Below are 17,066 nucleotides of genomic sequence, written 5' to 3' on the forward strand. Positions count from 1 at the left end.
TCCAAAAAAAATTTCACTTAATTTCATCAAGTAGTTTTTTTTGTTTTGTTTTGTTTTTTTTTTGTTTTTTTAATTTTTTTTTTATTTTACAGTGAAAAAACAATTTATGATACCGAGCAAAAGGTTCGATTTTTAGGAAGAAAAGCTAGAATTAAAGATGGGGAGGGAGTATCGACGCTTTACATGGAGTTATCTCCCCGTGGTATGTTGTTCAGGTTCAGCAAATTTCACAATGGCTGACTTCAACGCGCTCTCATAAGAACGTGTTTTTCCACTGTAAAAAAAAAAACTACTCAATCAAATTAAATGAATTTTTTTTTTCGGAGATCTTCAGTCCAAAACGGATACGTACAATATAACCTTTTTTTGATATTTCCATTTTTTTTTTTTTTATGTCTTGACTAAACTGTACAAGTGCCGCCATTTCTTACCCCAATCCATAACTGAACCCAAAACAACTTCTAGATCAAGTACATATTTTAACTGATCCAAGAAAGATGGACGAGAAGCAATGCCAGAATAGAGGATGGCATCATCAGTATAAATATTAACTTCCTGAATAATATTTTCTGGAAGGTCATTTATATTGTGTAGAAAGAGTGTTGGACCTTGAATAGAGCCCTGAGGAATACCAGTATTGATAGGAAAAGAGAATGAAGATACTCCATCAAGAGTTATTTACAAGCTTCAATCAGAAAGAAAAGATCTAATAATGTCAAGAACTTTATTACCATAATCTGAAAGTTTATGTAAAAGACCAGGATGCCACACTCTGTCAAACATCTTTGAAATGTCAAGTGCAATGACCCTACCCTCGCCGGAATTATCCATAAACCAACGGATCTGTTCAGTTAAAACTGTTCAACAGCTGGTCTATTAACTAACACCGCAAAAGCCATACCAAACATCACAAAAGAGGCCTGAAAATGACCAAGCCTGCTGTTGACTAACCTCTCAAAAAAACTTTGCTAATAACAGGGAATACTAAGAGGATGATATTCAGTTGGATCAGATCAATCACCAGCATTTTTAAAGATAGGGGCCAACAGAGGACTCCTTCCAACAAGGGAAACAGAACAGAGGCAGAGATTGAATAATTTTGATAGGATTTAGTTCAATTGTACAACATTTGAGAATCAAATCAAGATCAGAAAGAATAGTCTGCAAAAAATCACAAGAGTCGACCTTTTGAGATGAGATGGTCACAAATCCTTCGAGAGTAGCTAGACTTGACCTCAGAAATTGCTCTTTTGCAAACATTGCTAGCTTTTCTGTAGGATTGTCTAGAAACCTCATAACCATCCCAATGATGCTGATTGAAGTAATGATTATGATGGTCAATGGCAGATGCATAAAGATATAAAATCAGGAAGAAGAATTAGGTTTGGTTATCAGTTCCAACTAAAAGCCAGTCAGTAATCTCCTTAGTAGCAGCATTCGGAGACATATCAAAAATATGAACGTCACCTAGAAGTTGAAAAGTCCATCCCAATCAGCCCTCATTAAAGATTATGATAGGCAATGGCAGAAGCACAAACAGATGAAAACCAGGGAGGAAAATTAGGTTTCGTTTGAAACTGATGGGGAATAAAGGTCTCAATTCCAACCAAAAGCCAGTCAGTAACCTCCAGCAACATTCAGAGACATATCAAAAATAAGACCCCGTAGAATGTCACCTAGGAAGTTGTAAAGGCCATCCGAATCAGCCCTCTTGTAGTTAAGCATCTTCTATGAAAGGTATGATCAATTGAAAACTTAACAGAAAAAAGTCAATCTCAACATCAACAACTCCTGATGGAGGAGAAGAGGAAACGGAACATGATTGAGAAACAGAAGTGAGAAAAAGAACAAGTAAAGATGGTCGTTGAAGGTCATTATGTAGGGAAGGTTACAATTTGGGACGGCATGAGACGGGAGTTAAGACAGAGAGTCGCCAATCTGATAGGTCCTGAACTGTCATCTAAGCTTCAGCGTTTGTCCTATCGATGAAATGTTGCATCCCTCTGCCTGTTCTACAAGTATTTTAACGGTGAACGCTCTGACGAACTGCAAGCACTTGTGTCCCCACGACATCAACACCCTTGACAAACCCGACAGGCAGCTAAATCCCACCCCCACACAGTAGAGATCCCTAGATCTTTTTATGTGGCGAGAGTGCTCGCCCCACGCCCAACCTTCCCAGAAGGTACATACAGCGCCTAGCCTTCCCAAATGGTCACCCATCTGGTACTGGCTAGACTCAACGTTGCTTAACTTCGGCCATCTGGCGAAAACCGGTGTGGCAATGTGATTGTGCCGTATATGTGCAATGGGTAGATCCTTGCAAACACCCTCGACAAACTCGACAGGCAGCTATCGACACCCATGTTAATGCGTGGAAGAGTCTAAATGGACAAAAGGCAAATAACCTTCCACATGTAGATCTTTGCTATCAATGGAAGAATCTAAATTTGTCTCACAAAGAGCAAAAATGTGAGGATTTGTGCAAAAGGAAGGACTGAACATCAGGAAAGTTTGACCTGTGACCTCTGGTGTTACGATAAGGAATAGTAAGGTGCTTGATGTGGGGATCTGTAGAAGGCATGATAAACTAAATAAATAAAAAGGAGATGAATGCAGAATCGCTTCAAGACAAAACCTGAAAGAAATCCCACTACCAGCATTCAATCCCCTGGATTCCAAACAGGCTAACTTAAAAGATGAGCTTTTCAAGAGACCAGTAGGGAAGGTAGGCTGGCCTACAGAAAGTCTACTCCTAAACCAGTTATGACTAACCAGAAAGTGGTGTTATCATGATACCATCACTCTCTAACAAAGGTATGGTCTTGTCCCCAACAGACAAAATACCAGAGTGGCATTTTAGAAGATTCAGTGTAACACATATATCCAATTGAAACAAAATCACTTTTGGTCTTGTAGTTCTAACCAATCAACTTGCATTTAGGTGATTTCGTAATCCTCCGTCAGGTGCAAGACTGAAATAAATCTTGTTTCACAATGTCTATTTAGTTCCTTCACAACACAGGACAATCTGGAATCATCATTGTTTTTGTTCGGTCACCCCATGAGTTGACTTGGGCATACGGCATGCTGGTTGATATGCCGCAGATTCATATTACTGCTCAGTTAACAAAACACAGTGCATTTGGGTGTCAGTTTTTGTAATGGCTATACCTAGAATTATTCCTTGAGAATTTTTTGTCTGTGCATGGCTTTTGTTTCTAAGACCGTTTCATTTTGCTTCTTTTAATTAACCGTTTTCTTTTCCTTTTACTTCTGGGAGAGATGGGTAGGGGGTTTCCCTTTCTGGACAATTCCTGCTATCACATTGTATTAGTTCATGGACAGAGGAAAGAGTGGGGGGGGTATCTACTGGTAACTCGGGGGGGTGGGGTATTTCTGTATTATGGCCCTGCCATGAGCTTAAAAAAAATGTCTTCATTCAACTTCCTACCATGACTTCATTTCCTGAACACATTAACTTCTAATAGAAAGTTGCTTTTCTCTACTCTCTATTTTTATAATACTGTTCTCATCTTGGATGTTATTCACTGAACATGAATTAGTCTTACGTTCGGTTTGAGCGCTACTAAGAATGCCGTTACAAATTATTTAAGATTCTACCTGTCTAACGGAAAGAGAGCGATCTACTCCCATGGATTAAATAAAGGTGTTCATTCAAAATTCTGTAAAAATCTGAGTTTGACAAAAAAAAGATTCACAAATTTGACCAAAGAAAAAGGTTAAGAGAAAAGTAGTTCAAATAATCTTAATAATATAAACCTAACGTTTTTGTGTTCATTTTTTTTATTTAAATTTTCTAATTCTTTCTTCTCTTTCTGTGATTTTCAGGGATTCTTAGTGTGTTTTGTGTACATGCCGGTGCCAAAAAAGGTAATTATTATTTTTTTTTTTGTTTTTAATTTAAAAGATTGATCTCTCTCTCTCATATATATATATATGTGTGTGTGTTTACTGTTTTATGGGAAAGAATTCCAACAAAGTGCTCGATTACAAAGAAAAAAGTTTCAATATAAGAGTTTAATATTTATTTATTAAAAACTGTACAGAAGGAGGTCAGAAAAACATTGGTACCGTCGGTTTCAAGCCTAAAACAATATGGCTGATGAGAGCCTAACATTATTTACCATTAACTGGTCCCCCTTATGTTAGGCTTGAAACCGACGGTACCAATGCTTTTCTGACGCTCTGTACAGTTTTAAGATATGCATCAAGTGCACTTGAAGGCCAAATTACAATGCAATATTATGAAAATAAACAAATATTTTACTTGTTTCAAATTTATAATTTAAATATATTTCAGTCAAACTCCATCCTTAGTATATTGTTTGTTTGTTTGTTTTCTTTCTTGCCATGTTGTAAATAAATATGATATAAGAATTTAAAAGTGCTGAATTTTTTGTTTTTCATTTGACTTTTCTTTTAATAAATGTGGACTCCATTGTTTTAACATGTTTGCAGTATTTTATGAATGCCAAAGTTTTTGTTTGCTGTGTCTGTGTTTTTTATACTTTTGCTTGCCCAAACCAAGGCATATTTTTACTAAAGAATAAGAACTACTGTGACATGAGCCAGATTTATAGAGGTCCAAGCTAGTGGGGAGTTGGACAGCAAGATATTAGTTCACATTACATTATGATGTTACTATTAAAGAAGTATGGATCAAGGAGGGATTTGTGAAGGCAAACGAAAGAAATTACTAGAGAAGAAAATCTTCCAGCATATAGAGACCCCCTACCATGAAGTGTTGGATGTTGCTGTTTGTCAAGTTGGTTGCAGGTTTTTAGGTTGATCAGGTACAAGTGTACCAAGTTCACCAGAGTACATTCCATGAAAGTACTTGTAAAACAAACACAGGGATGCAAAAGTTGGCATCCTTCGTCTGTTATTTTATTTATTTTTTTTTTTTTTTTAATTTATTAATTTATTTTTGTTAAATAAAATGTCCTCTAATTTCTTTTCTAACAAACTTTTTGGAAATTTCAGTTTATGCAGTTGAGGCTAGCGATATGGTAATACAAACGCGACTAGTAATTAATGAAAACGGAATGGATGCAAAGATAGCTGTGATAAAAGGCAAAGTAGAGGTAAGTAAACCAAGGGAGAAAACTGAAAGGCATTCTAGTTACTCTGCTTCAAGGGACGTAACTCCACCAACCCGAATTCCCAATATGTAAAAATGTTATTTTCAGACCTTTTTTTTTTTTTTTTTTTCTATTCAAATTGCACAACAGCAGTTTCCATTTCAGTTTTTTTTTTTTTTTTTTTTTTTTTTTTATAAGATGAAATTTAATATTTTGCATTCTTTGGACTACTATTCTCACTTATAGTTAATATTTACAAGCGGCTGGGATAATTGTAATTTTTTCTCTAATGTATCACAATCACAGCAGGAAACAGGAACCTTGTATCCAAAAAGATATTTTTCCAAAAAGCCCATCTTCTTCATCTGACTTCTTAAGTGGTCTTCCTTTAGCTAAGTATATTATCCTTAGGGCTAGGACAATCGCACATTCTTTTCATTGTTTTGATTCTTGAGTGATGTGGTTTCTCGGTTGATTAACTGTCGGATATATACTCGAGAGTAAAAACAATAAGAATATTCTGTTGTCATAGCCCTAGATATCACATTGCAGGTCTACCATCGATAGCATGCATCTATGCATCTTTCTGCCTTGTGTATCTTTACAAAAAGTTAAATTAAATCGCTTAAAATGTGAGCGTAAAAGCAAGCATTGATAGTTAGATGACTCTTGTTCAAATAATGTATGCTGCTATGCTTTCTTCTGTCCTCTTCTTATACGGTTCTCCAAATTTCCTGGATATTTTATATACTTGTACAGTGTTCAAAAAAATTCTATCTCTGTTGGATTTTAACATAGAATCACCTGGGATGTGATGTGTTAGGTTGCTTGCAACACACAATCTGGGGTTTTCTCATTGATTGCCTTGTTATTTCAAGTTATGCAATTTTTGAAAATCTTAGTTTTTATTTTCTGATTTGAGAAAAAGATTTGGATAAGCATAGTAAAAAATAATTTTCTTTTTTTTTTTTTTTTACTTATTTAATTTTTATTTAATTTGTATGTTTTTTGTAGGAGATTGTTTTACCTGAGAAAGTAGATATAATTGTCAGTGAATGGATGGTAAGAATTTTTTTTCTTTTATTGTGTGTGTATATATATGTCTGTTCTAGAACAATATCCATCTTTGAATATGTAAAATTAATTCTCGTACAAGAATTTTGCACCACTTTTATGCTTTCTTACTAATATTAAAATTCAAAGTTCATTAGATGATTTTCATTTTAGAAAATTTCTAAAGTCAAAGTTTTATGGAGTTTTAAAAAATTGAAAATCAGGGAATCTTGCTTAATTGGTGATTATTAAAAGACTAAAGACCCAATTTAATGCAAATCTGAAATATTTGAATTTTCAAATAGAAGTATGTTCCCGTATTATGTCCCTTAAAACCCCTTTAAAATATTCTAAAGAAACTGAAATTTGGAATTAATTGATATCTAATATCTATTGCTAAAATTTCATAAAAGTTTAGGCTTTCAGAATTTTTTTTTTTTTTTTTTTTAAATTTTATTTATATTTCTTTTTAACTTCCAGGGCTATTGTCTACTGTATGAATCCATGCTCAAATCGGTGATCCACGCGAGAGACTCCTGGTTGAAACCAGTAAGTAAAGTTTTATTATTTTACCAGCAAGTAATCTGTTACTCCCCCCCCCCCATGATAAGATGTGCGTACGTGCCAGTTTTTAAAAAAAAAAAATATCATATTTGGATCGATCCCATTTTCAGCGTTTTTGATAAACTTCAGAAACTTATCCGTAATTTGGTTGGCTCCCACCTTTTCTGCACCTTATCTTACAGATATGATAGTGCTGGTCTCAATATATATTATTCCTTAATTGGAATTCATTTTTGAGATGAGCATTATATATATTAATTTTATTTTTATTATTCTCATCTTTATTAGTTGTTGTTTTTTCATCTTTTATTAGTTTGTTTATTCACAACGTTTCGGCCAACTATTCCTTTGGCCTTCGTCAGGTGGTAACCGCGACGGATAGGAACTTCAAATCTCCTAACTGCATTCTCAGCCATCACTGCCATCCATAGTTGTTGTCGTCTCACCGTCTTGGCCAAAAATGTGGTGAGACGACAACAACTATGGATGGCAGTGATGGCTGAGAATGCAGTTAGGAGATTCGAAGTTCCTATCCGTTGCGGTTACCACCTGACGAAGGCCAGAGGAATAGTTGGCCGAAACGTTGTGAATAAACAAACCAATAAAAGATGAAAAACAACAACTAATAAAGATGAGAATAATAGTCCGAAATAAAAATAATTAATATGCTAGTCTCAATCTCTTCTATAAGTACTATTATAACGTGGTCAAAATTGTCCAATTTATGCCCTGCTTCCTTTGTTCAAACTTGTTTGACTTGTTAGTCTAGTGATCTTCAATTTGCTGTTTTTTTTGGGGGGGGGGGTCTTTATGAAAATTGCTCAAGACAAGGGATGAAGCCACTTGATGTAAGGAGCTAACAAGAATGAGAGCTGATTATTGCAAAAAAGACAGGAGATGCCTATTGACTTTAGTCTTGAAAAGACCAAGGCTGTAGGTAGAAGGAAAACATCGAGCAGAAAGAGTTCCACAATCTTTCAACCCTTGGAAAGAAGCTACTGGTATTACAATAAGGTATTAAAACAGCGAATTGATAGCGACCTCTAGACCAACATATCTAACGAGCTGGAACAAAGGAAACAATTCTGAGGAACACATGCCATAATTTGTAGAAAAGACTGAGACTAGTGACATCAAGTACCACATTATACAACTTCCAATTGCTTCTTTCCCAGAACTATGGGCTTGTGGAACTCTTTTCTTACTGATTTCCGACCGATAAGCTTGGTTTTTTTAAGACAAAAGTCAATATGCATCTCATCTTTGCGCTAATCTGTCATTGGTTTTAGCTCCTTATGGCTTCATGCCTTGTCTCAAGCGACTTTCATAAGTTAAAGCAAAAAAAAAAAGCCAGCAATTTCCTTGTAAAATGTTTCCAACCAAAATATTCACTTGTTTTAAAGTAAAAATTAATATATTGAGTTTAGCTGTTAATTGTTGTTGAGCAAATTTGACTTCTATACAGAAACGCACGAACATTGTGCCTCAAGATTGTTTAATCCTCGTTGTTCATAGCTATTCATTGAACTTTCAAGATTACAGATTTTACCCTTAATACCGAGGAATAAAACAAAGATTGTTAGATATTTTGGGTGTTACTTCGTTATTAGAGCGAAATTTGAAAATAAAAATATTGAATTTCCAGTAAAATTAATTGTATCTACTTGGCATATTGCAGTAATATTATAAAAAATAAGGTACAAAATTAATTATAATTAAAGTTTTCAAAGGCAGCTAAAATTGAGTTTTGCTAAATTGACCTAAGATCTCCAGTTTGCAGAAAATAATTACCTCCCTTGTTATGATTGAAACTCTCCTGTTTATTTATGATAATTACCTATGATTATTATAATTGCTTTTTGTTCTTTCTTTGATATGTTCATTGCTGAGACGTGACAATTAAGTAGTTTTACTGATAATTCAATATTTCAAATTTTGCTCTAAGAACAAAGAAGCACAGAAATTCATTACTGAAACTTGGTAAAAAATGTAGGCAGTGAGTGAAGTTTATTTCTATTAAATATGATTATAAATTTAAACTATTACGTGGATTGTGTTTTTTTTGTGTCAATTTATGTTGGTTTCTTCACATCTGACTATTTCCAGTACTTAAATGTTTTCATTTGGTCAATCTGAAATGTTTAAAGGTTGATATTGCAGTGATGTTTATAAAGGGGTTGATATTTCAGCGACATTTGATTAGGGGTTGATCTTGCAGTGATATTTGATCAGAAGAGAAAAGCATAGGTTTATCAAGTCATTCTAACTTGAAGTGAGGAACGGTGAAAAATATTGCGCTCTCCTGTCATTCGTTGGGAATTGTATTCATGGTTTCATTTTTACAGTCCACTTTATTTCTCTTTTAAATTATCAGTTATTTTCACATCCCAGTTATATTTAACAGTAAGTCCATATTTATCTCCTCCTTACCAGGTCCTGGATATGACCTTAAACTATATCCAGTGGTGAGGCCCCAGTTTGCGGGCTTTGGGGAGTGTGGAGCCGCCCTTTAATTGCCATTGCTCCCAGATCCACTCTGACCCGGAGTGGTAGTACCTGTTAGGGTCCCAACTATGGGTTAAATAGAAACCGACTTGAAAACAACAAATATATTCTATTAAAAAAAATTTGTTTGAAATCTTTGGATTCGGCGTTAAATAACCTGAAAAGGGTTGATATGCCGTACAACAAAACCAACCAACCAACCGTTTTACCATTATTGTTGCTGTTACTACTTTTGGTCAAGATCAAAGTGTAGTATCTGTTCTTCAGATGCTGCACTTCCATTTCTTGTTCTCTTTCAGTGGAGGAGAAATCCTTCACGACTGAGACAATTTTTATTTTTGTACCTTTTCTCCACGTTAAAAAACGACCTTGGTGTCTAACTCTGTCCCGTGGAGAGGCATAGTAAATAGGTACTATTACTACTGCTATTCATTTTTTTTTTTTTTTTTTTTTTTTTTTTACCTTCCTGACATGGCCTGCCAACCCAGCTTTGTGAGTTTTGATTCTGGATTACTGTCTTTAATTTCTGTCTTTTAATTTGATTGGTCAAAAGAAAGAAAGAAGAGCAGAGTGGCAAAGAAAGAAAGGGGGTGGGGGTGCATATTAGTAGTAGTGGCAGTATTTCTTATCCTTACCTGCCACACAAGTTCCCTTTCAAAATAACAGTGGGAACTGATAAAATGTAGAATTTGTTACTATTTAAAAAAAAAAAAAAATTTTTTTATCAATTTCAACTCTGTTATTTAATTGCCTCTGATTTATTTTATTTCTCTCTTTAATTTGATTGATTGAAAGGAAGAAAGGACAATGAAGAAAAAAAGGGTGGTCACAAGGGTGGCGGTAGAAAAAAGGCTTGCCTTTTTTCTATTTTCCTTGGCCTTCGGGCCAGGATCAAAGTGTAGTATCTGTTCTGCAGATGCTGCACTTAAGGTAATTTGTACCAGTCAATGGAGGGGAAACCCTCTATACTGGGACAATTATTATTTTTGGTAACCAGAGTGCCCCCTTTTTGCCTACTTTTAGGGGAGCTGGTTTTTGCCCCACATTAAAAACGGCCTTGTGCCTAATTTGCTTTGGTGGGGAAGCAAATAAATACCTTATATTAGGTCAAGGCTTTTTATTTATAGATTAGGAAATCATTAAATATTTTGGTTTCGTGTTGCTGATAAGACAAAAACAAGCCTTCCTTGCTATCCAGCAATGAAAAATGTCAATTTGTAAAGTTTACCTGTAACAGTGTTTTCATTTATGTTTCTACATGTTATTATTAAACTGTTGTTTTACTCCCATTAGAATGGTCACCTCTTCCCGTCCACCGCAACTTTGCACATTGCTCCGTTTGTTGACGAAGAATATGAAGAAAGGTAAGCCCAAGTACAAAAGAACTTTAAACAAAGTAATTTTAGTAAACCAGTTTACAGTATAATCATATAATAGTGCATCTTTTTTTTTTTTCTTTATCTAGGAGAGTTGCTAAAGGGGAGATAATCCAAATTCCTTTATGAGGGTGACTATTTGATCATCCGTTATACTAAAACCAGGTTGTAACAGTTTTGATTATCCATAGTGTTATAAACCCTTATACACCCCTTGGTCATTGTCAGGAACCCAGACTCTTGAATTGATCACTTAGGCACCACTGTTTAGTCTTCATAAAAGGTTTATTAATGCACACGTCAAACATTCACAAAACTCCATGTTTGGCAACAAAAAATAAGAGATTTAAAAGCCAGAGTATGGATTGTAGCTAAAAAGAATATATTTTTGTTGTTTTTTTATTGGGGGGGGGGGGTGCTATTACTATTCAGTTTGAAAAGTGGAGCAAAATATCTAATTACATTATAATCAAGAAAATAAGAGATTGATTTACCTAAAGAGAAAAAAAATATGCTGGTTGCCCAACTAAGATCACTGGTTTTCCCAGGTGGGAACATACCTGGCAAATGTACCTAGTGAACCAAGTGTAAGAGAGATTCGAACAATTGCACTCATAGAAACAGTTAAAATCTTAAAAAGATCTCTTGGTCGGAATATGAGATAGCAGATGAATGTTTCGTATCCAGTAGAATGCCCCATCCCCTGGGTTAGAGATCTCTGGACTTTAACAAGTGTAGGCTGCCTTTCGGAGAAAACTATTAGATATCAGATAATAAATATTCTCCAAATTTCCATTTCCTGAAATTATTCTTAAAGGTTTATACAGAGCATAATATTGATACAACCTCCTATTTGAATCAAAATTCAAATATTTCAGATTTGCATTGATTTTCATCCAATTTCATTAGACACCAATTAAGCAAAATTCTGTGGATTTCTTAAGTTTAAGTCTTAAATTTAGGCTTAAGATTAAGCCTTAAATTTTTGACATTTTCTAAAATAAAAATGTAATGGATTTTGATCAAAATTAGAATAAGTATTCTTTACATAAGGTTAATATATCTTGATTTTTAATCTCAAACATAAAAACATTGTAAAACTTCTGTAAGTTTGGTTTTTGTTCAGAATTCTCTATAGACGAAAAAAATGAAAACAAATCTGTATGATGGATGTACCGATGACAAAATGGAAATATATTCCCAAAATAAATTGATCAAGTAGTCTTATTTTTATAAGGAAAGTCATTAATGGGAATCTGTAGGCATTACAACATAAATCTAGCAAGTATGAATTATTCTTGAGTTAATTCCATTTGTTCCTTGAGATTGTTTTCAAAATGGTGATAAGACCGTCATTTTATGAATTACTCATAAAATTTTTATTTCTTAAAAATAAAACTTTATCAATTTACATAATTTTTGGGATATGGTATTGGGGGGGGGGGGTCTGTTACCCAGCAAGGTTATGTATTAATTAAAAGGAAGTAACTGATGTTTTATTTGGGGAATTAACTTATGCTGACTCATTTCTCGGTGAATCTATAAAAACGAATTGTGTCTGTGTTGGGTAGAGAAGAAAGTGAAAGGAGCTTGGATAATGCAGGTGGGGGGGGGGTATAGAGGTTTTAATAGAAATGTGTTAGATTCCTCCCCCCCCCTCCCAGCAACCCAAATAGCCCTCCTTGGTAGTTTTAAATAATATTCAGTTTTAGTTACAATTATACACACACACACAGAATCTCCATGAAAGTAAATCTGTTTGCTTACAAAAATATGATTTCATCATTTTTGTCGGAAATTTTGTTGATTTGATCTGAGTGTAAAGAAATTAAGGTTTGATTTGTATGCTGACTTTTTTTTTTTTTCTTCCCATTTTTTTCTAGGCTGGGTCTTTGGGAAGATATGGCCAGTCGTTATAAAGTGGCCATGAAAAGTATGATCCCATTTGCTAAGAAATGCATCTCCGGTAAGTTGATTCCTTTCCAGCCCACATATACTCCTTTTCCAAACACCCAATTAGTCTAACTCTTTCTCTTGTGTCCACTCTTTTCCATTTTTTTTTTTTTTTCTATTTTTTTTTTTTTTTTTTTTTTTTTTTTTTGCTCTTTTCTCCTTTTCATTTCCTTGCTTTTGCGTTTCCCTTAAATAAACTATTTTTCCAGGACCTGCAATATAACAGTCCCCTTTCCACAGTAACTGTCAGTTCATATTAAGTTTTTAAATCTTTATAAAATAGAATAAATAAATACAATAAAACATAGAACAATTCATATTCATTAGTTCATTTAACCAAAATAGTTTTTATCTCAAAAAATGTTTAAATTAAGTCAGAACTTGAAAAAATATCTTTTTATCTAAAAATACATTAATATTATTTTTTTTTTATGCTTGTGCAGCATTGATTTCAAATAAATGCTTTTTAAATTTAAAAAAAAAAAACACACTTATGTACTTATGTTTAATGTTGAAATTATTCCACATTCCACAAATTACGAAAAATGACAGAGTAAAAATCAAATTATTAAATTATACAGTTTTATCGTATTTGTTAATGTTGTGATATTACAACCAATTCTGTATAGAAAACTGACTTATCCCCCCTGCTTTCAATTAAAATCCACCGTTTAAAGATAAAAACAATAGGTGTGGGGGGGGGGGTCTAGAAGTGTAAGCCATGTTTAGTTTCAGAAACGTTTCAGATGGTTCGTTGCAGTAGACAGAACAGTTTCCGATGGTTCGTTGTTACACACAAGTCCTGAGAGGTGACTTGTTTGCAGTAGACAGTTCCACAGCAAAATATTCTTACCGTGTCGAGACGGAAAAAAACATGTGAAATTGCTCCAGAAAAGGTTTAATATTTATGAAGCAATTCTGGTTTCTGATTGGTTGGTAGCAGAACGTGAATTAATTCGATTCATCAGTTCCTAGCAGCATCGTTTATAAATAGAATCGTCCGACTGTGTGGGATCATACCCCATTACAAGTCCAAAATATTGCAAAAGGGGGGTGGGGGTAAAACGTAGTTCTAGTATATTCTATTTGATCACTTTATGTAATTTTTTTTAAGTAACAATTTCGGCATGACATGTAAGTACATAATGTTTTTTACCTAAAATATATTTCTTTTAAATCAAATTATACCGCACATGTACTTTTTTTTTTTTTTTTTTTTTTAAAATAATCCGAGTTAGAATGTGTTCTTACAAACATTTCGGAATTGTCTTTTTTTGTGGAGGAGGTAAGCTTTATCCTTCATGCAATGTTCAAACTTTAACATCTAAAAAAAGATAAGTGCTTATTTAGAATAACACAATTTATTTAAAAAAAAAAAAAAAAAAATGCAGAAAAATTCTTATGCTGCACATACTAGTTGCGGTATGCATGTTCAACGACATAAATTAATGAAAATAAACACAGTTTTATTTTTATATGTATACTAGCGGGGGGTACCCGGCGATGCCCAGGTGTTTGGAGGTCTGTGTGGTGTTAAATAAAAAAGAACCGGGGGGGGGGGGTCGAACCCGAAGCCCTGAGGCGAAGTTTGAAAATAAAATCGGCCAGCCAGAATGAGTTAGTGAAAGATGTTTGAATTTATTTAAGAACCAAATTGACAGGTGCGCGACCGGAAGTCGTCGAGCATTACGACGATGACATAGGTTTGTTTGTTATAAGCGAAGTAAAAAAAGAAAACGTTAACACTAAGCAGGAAAAGAAACTAACGTAAGGCAAACGAACGATGAAAACAGAAAAAACGAACACGTGAAAAATGGCTTAAATAAGCCTGTTTCGATATTAAAATTTAAAAAATCGAAAAAAAAAAAAACCTCTCACACCACGATTCGAACCCAAAACGTTTAGATAATGAACCAACTGAGCTAACGTGATGTTCACAAAATTTTTTCGGTTTTTCAACTATTTAAAGTAAATCAGGTTACGACGTCATCTGACACATGTGTAGAATCGGTCATTGTCACAAGAGGACTGTTTTTGTTAAACCCTCCCCCCCTGTCGAAAATTGTCGATTTCGGGATGAAAAAGTTAACGTTTTTGGCCAATTTTTTTATATTTTTCGAGCAAAGGATCGAGCTTCGATGTGATACCAAGTTTGTGAATTTTCGTTGCGTCTGTCAAAAGTTTTTAGCAGACCTCCAAACATACACATAAACATATATACATACATACATTTTCGCTTTTATATATATAATGTTCCCTATCTTGGGTTGAGCATATTGGGAAGTGATATACAAATTGCCATTAGCGTATTAAGAAACGCTCTTTGTGTAAACAAATAGAGCGGAGGCATTTGGACGATGTCAAAACATCGTTAATTCATTAACCATGCAGCATCAGTTGTATAGCGTAATGGTGAGAAGCCTTGACTGTCATTTGGGTGGTCGGGTTTCGATCCTGGTTTGAGGTGGTTGCCTGTCTAGCCACATTGATGAGCTGTGAAACAGTACTGTATGTGAATGACTATATATATATATATATATATATATATATATATATACAACCGTAGACTTTATTTAAGACAACAAAGAATATTTATGCATCTTTTTAACAGACGATAGTTTTTGCTGAAAAATGCCTGTGTACGTGCGTATTGTTGATCTCTGCCAATCATGTGTGCACTAAGATTAAACATTTCACCGAGGTAGTTCATGGATTGTAGAGTTTGTTCATAATTTTGCAATGTTTGGCTTACCTCGATAAGGATGGATAGTACGCAAAACTTTGTTTCATTACAGAATCGGTTTTTGGAACTCCTGGGCATTGTCGTCATTGTCATGTGCCACCAGGGAAAAAAAGAGGAAAAAGGGAAGTTAGTGTCGACACCTGTCTGCAAAAGGGGAGGTCAGAAGGGCAATAATTGCCTATTCTTTCCCTCTTACAAATTGTTTGTGTTCGCTTTGCATGAAGCTATTTAGCAGACTAGTTTTTAAACTGATGTATCTCTATATACTTGTCACGAAAAGATGTCATATTCCAAAAATCACATCAGTAGATCAAGTAGTTTTATTTTTATAAAGAAAATTAAAAGTTAGAATTTTTAGTGATTTTTTTTTTAATAATTTTGTAATTATTTTGAGTACAAACAAAATCTCTGTTGTTGAATTGTGTTGTCGCCCTTGAAATTCTAAAATATGTCAGTTCCCAGTGCTGGTATCGCTTCCTCAGAAAATTTGATTTTCTTAGCTTTAAAAAAAAAAAATACTTGATCAGTTTACATAATTTGGGGAATATGACATCTTTGTTCTATGACAAATATGTATATCATAATAATTTTTCTCTATTTTTTTTAATTAATTGTAATTCTTAATACACCCCCAAAATAACTCATTCTTGTTTTGTATCTAAATTATTTTACAAAATTTTTTTTTTTTTCTTTTTTAGCTAATGTTGAACTGAAGGAGTTGATGATGGAAGACATCATTGCTGCTCCTATTCAAGTCTGTCGGTTAAATATACACAAAGTCACCCCCCGGGACATTGAAGATATTTTCCAAAATTTTGAATTTAAATGTTATGGCTGGAATCGTGTCCATGGATTTACTTTATGGTTTGATGTTGAATTCCCTGGAAACGTTGTCCTGTCAACTTCACCATTTAAAGAGTAAGTAACATGCCCCCTTTTTTTTTTTTTTCATCCTAAAAGAAGGCATATTTCTACTGAAACATAAGAGACTACTATGAATTAGGGAACACCCTACCTAGGGAATTGTGTAGTAAAATGTTTGTTCATATTACATTTAAATTTATGCATGTTGGTAGGGCTGGGAGAATTCTGAAGGCATTTGTGAGTAACAAGGAAGTTTGAAATCTACAAGCAGTCCCCAAACTCGTATGTATAGTTTTTTTGTTTTTTTTTTTTGTTAGGGGGCAACAAACTTAAAATTGACAACACCACTTTCTTTAATTGCAGATTTGGCAACTGTCGGTTATTTTGAATTCAGCTTGGTTTGGTAATTCATCATGAAGAGACTGACACCTGAGCAGCATCTGCATATTGCAAATATGATCAATTTACTGAGAGAAACATTTGATGAACAAATGCTTTCACAAAATGGACCTGTCAACTGGCCACCTCATCTGTACAATTTAACCTCATTAGATTATTTTCTTTGGGAGATATGTGAAGTCCCCTGTTTACACTGATAAACCAGACACAATAGACTACTTGGAAGAAAACATTTGATGCATTATTGCCAAAACATAGCCTAATTTAATCCATAGGATTTGTGAAAATTGGACTTCTAGATTACGTCCTATACATGGCGTGAGCCATATTCCCACAATTGTATTTAAATTATAAATGCCAAGAATTAATCTTTGGAACAAACTGCACATTTGTATAATGAAATTATTTTTCTGTGATTTATTTTAAGTTCACTGCCTCTACAAAAAAAAAATAATTCCATATATCCCTATGAAGGGAAGTTTGGCTTTTCTGCTTGATTATAGC

The 17,066-nt window shown here is 34.1% G+C and overlaps 1 protein-coding gene across 4 annotated transcripts in view; it reads left to right on the forward strand.

The window, feature by feature from the left end:
• The window catches only part of LOC145263763 (protein arginine N-methyltransferase 6-like), a 66,014-nt gene that overhangs the window by 36,461 nt on the left and 12,487 nt on the right, over nucleotides 1–17,066 (forward strand). For all 4 annotated transcript variants that reach the window (XM_080120795.1, XM_080120796.1, XM_080120798.1 and 1 more), the window contains 7 exons: nucleotides 3,853–3,894; nucleotides 5,008–5,108; nucleotides 6,120–6,167; nucleotides 6,639–6,707; nucleotides 10,521–10,591; nucleotides 12,487–12,569; nucleotides 15,998–16,217. In XM_080120795.1, coding sequence (XP_079976921.1) covers nucleotides 3,853–3,894; nucleotides 5,008–5,108; nucleotides 6,120–6,167; nucleotides 6,639–6,707; nucleotides 10,521–10,591; nucleotides 12,487–12,569; nucleotides 15,998–16,217 — 634 coding nt within the window. The remainder of the gene's footprint in view (nucleotides 1–3,852; nucleotides 3,895–5,007; nucleotides 5,109–6,119; nucleotides 6,168–6,638; nucleotides 6,708–10,520; nucleotides 10,592–12,486; nucleotides 12,570–15,997; nucleotides 16,218–17,066) is intronic.

Source organism: Euprymna scolopes, chromosome 39 (genome assembly GCF_053919585.1).
Source record: "Euprymna scolopes isolate OS-2025 chromosome 39, ASM5391958v1, whole genome shotgun sequence".
Classification (NCBI taxonomy): Eukaryota; Metazoa; Mollusca; class Cephalopoda; order Sepiida; family Sepiolidae; genus Euprymna; species Euprymna scolopes.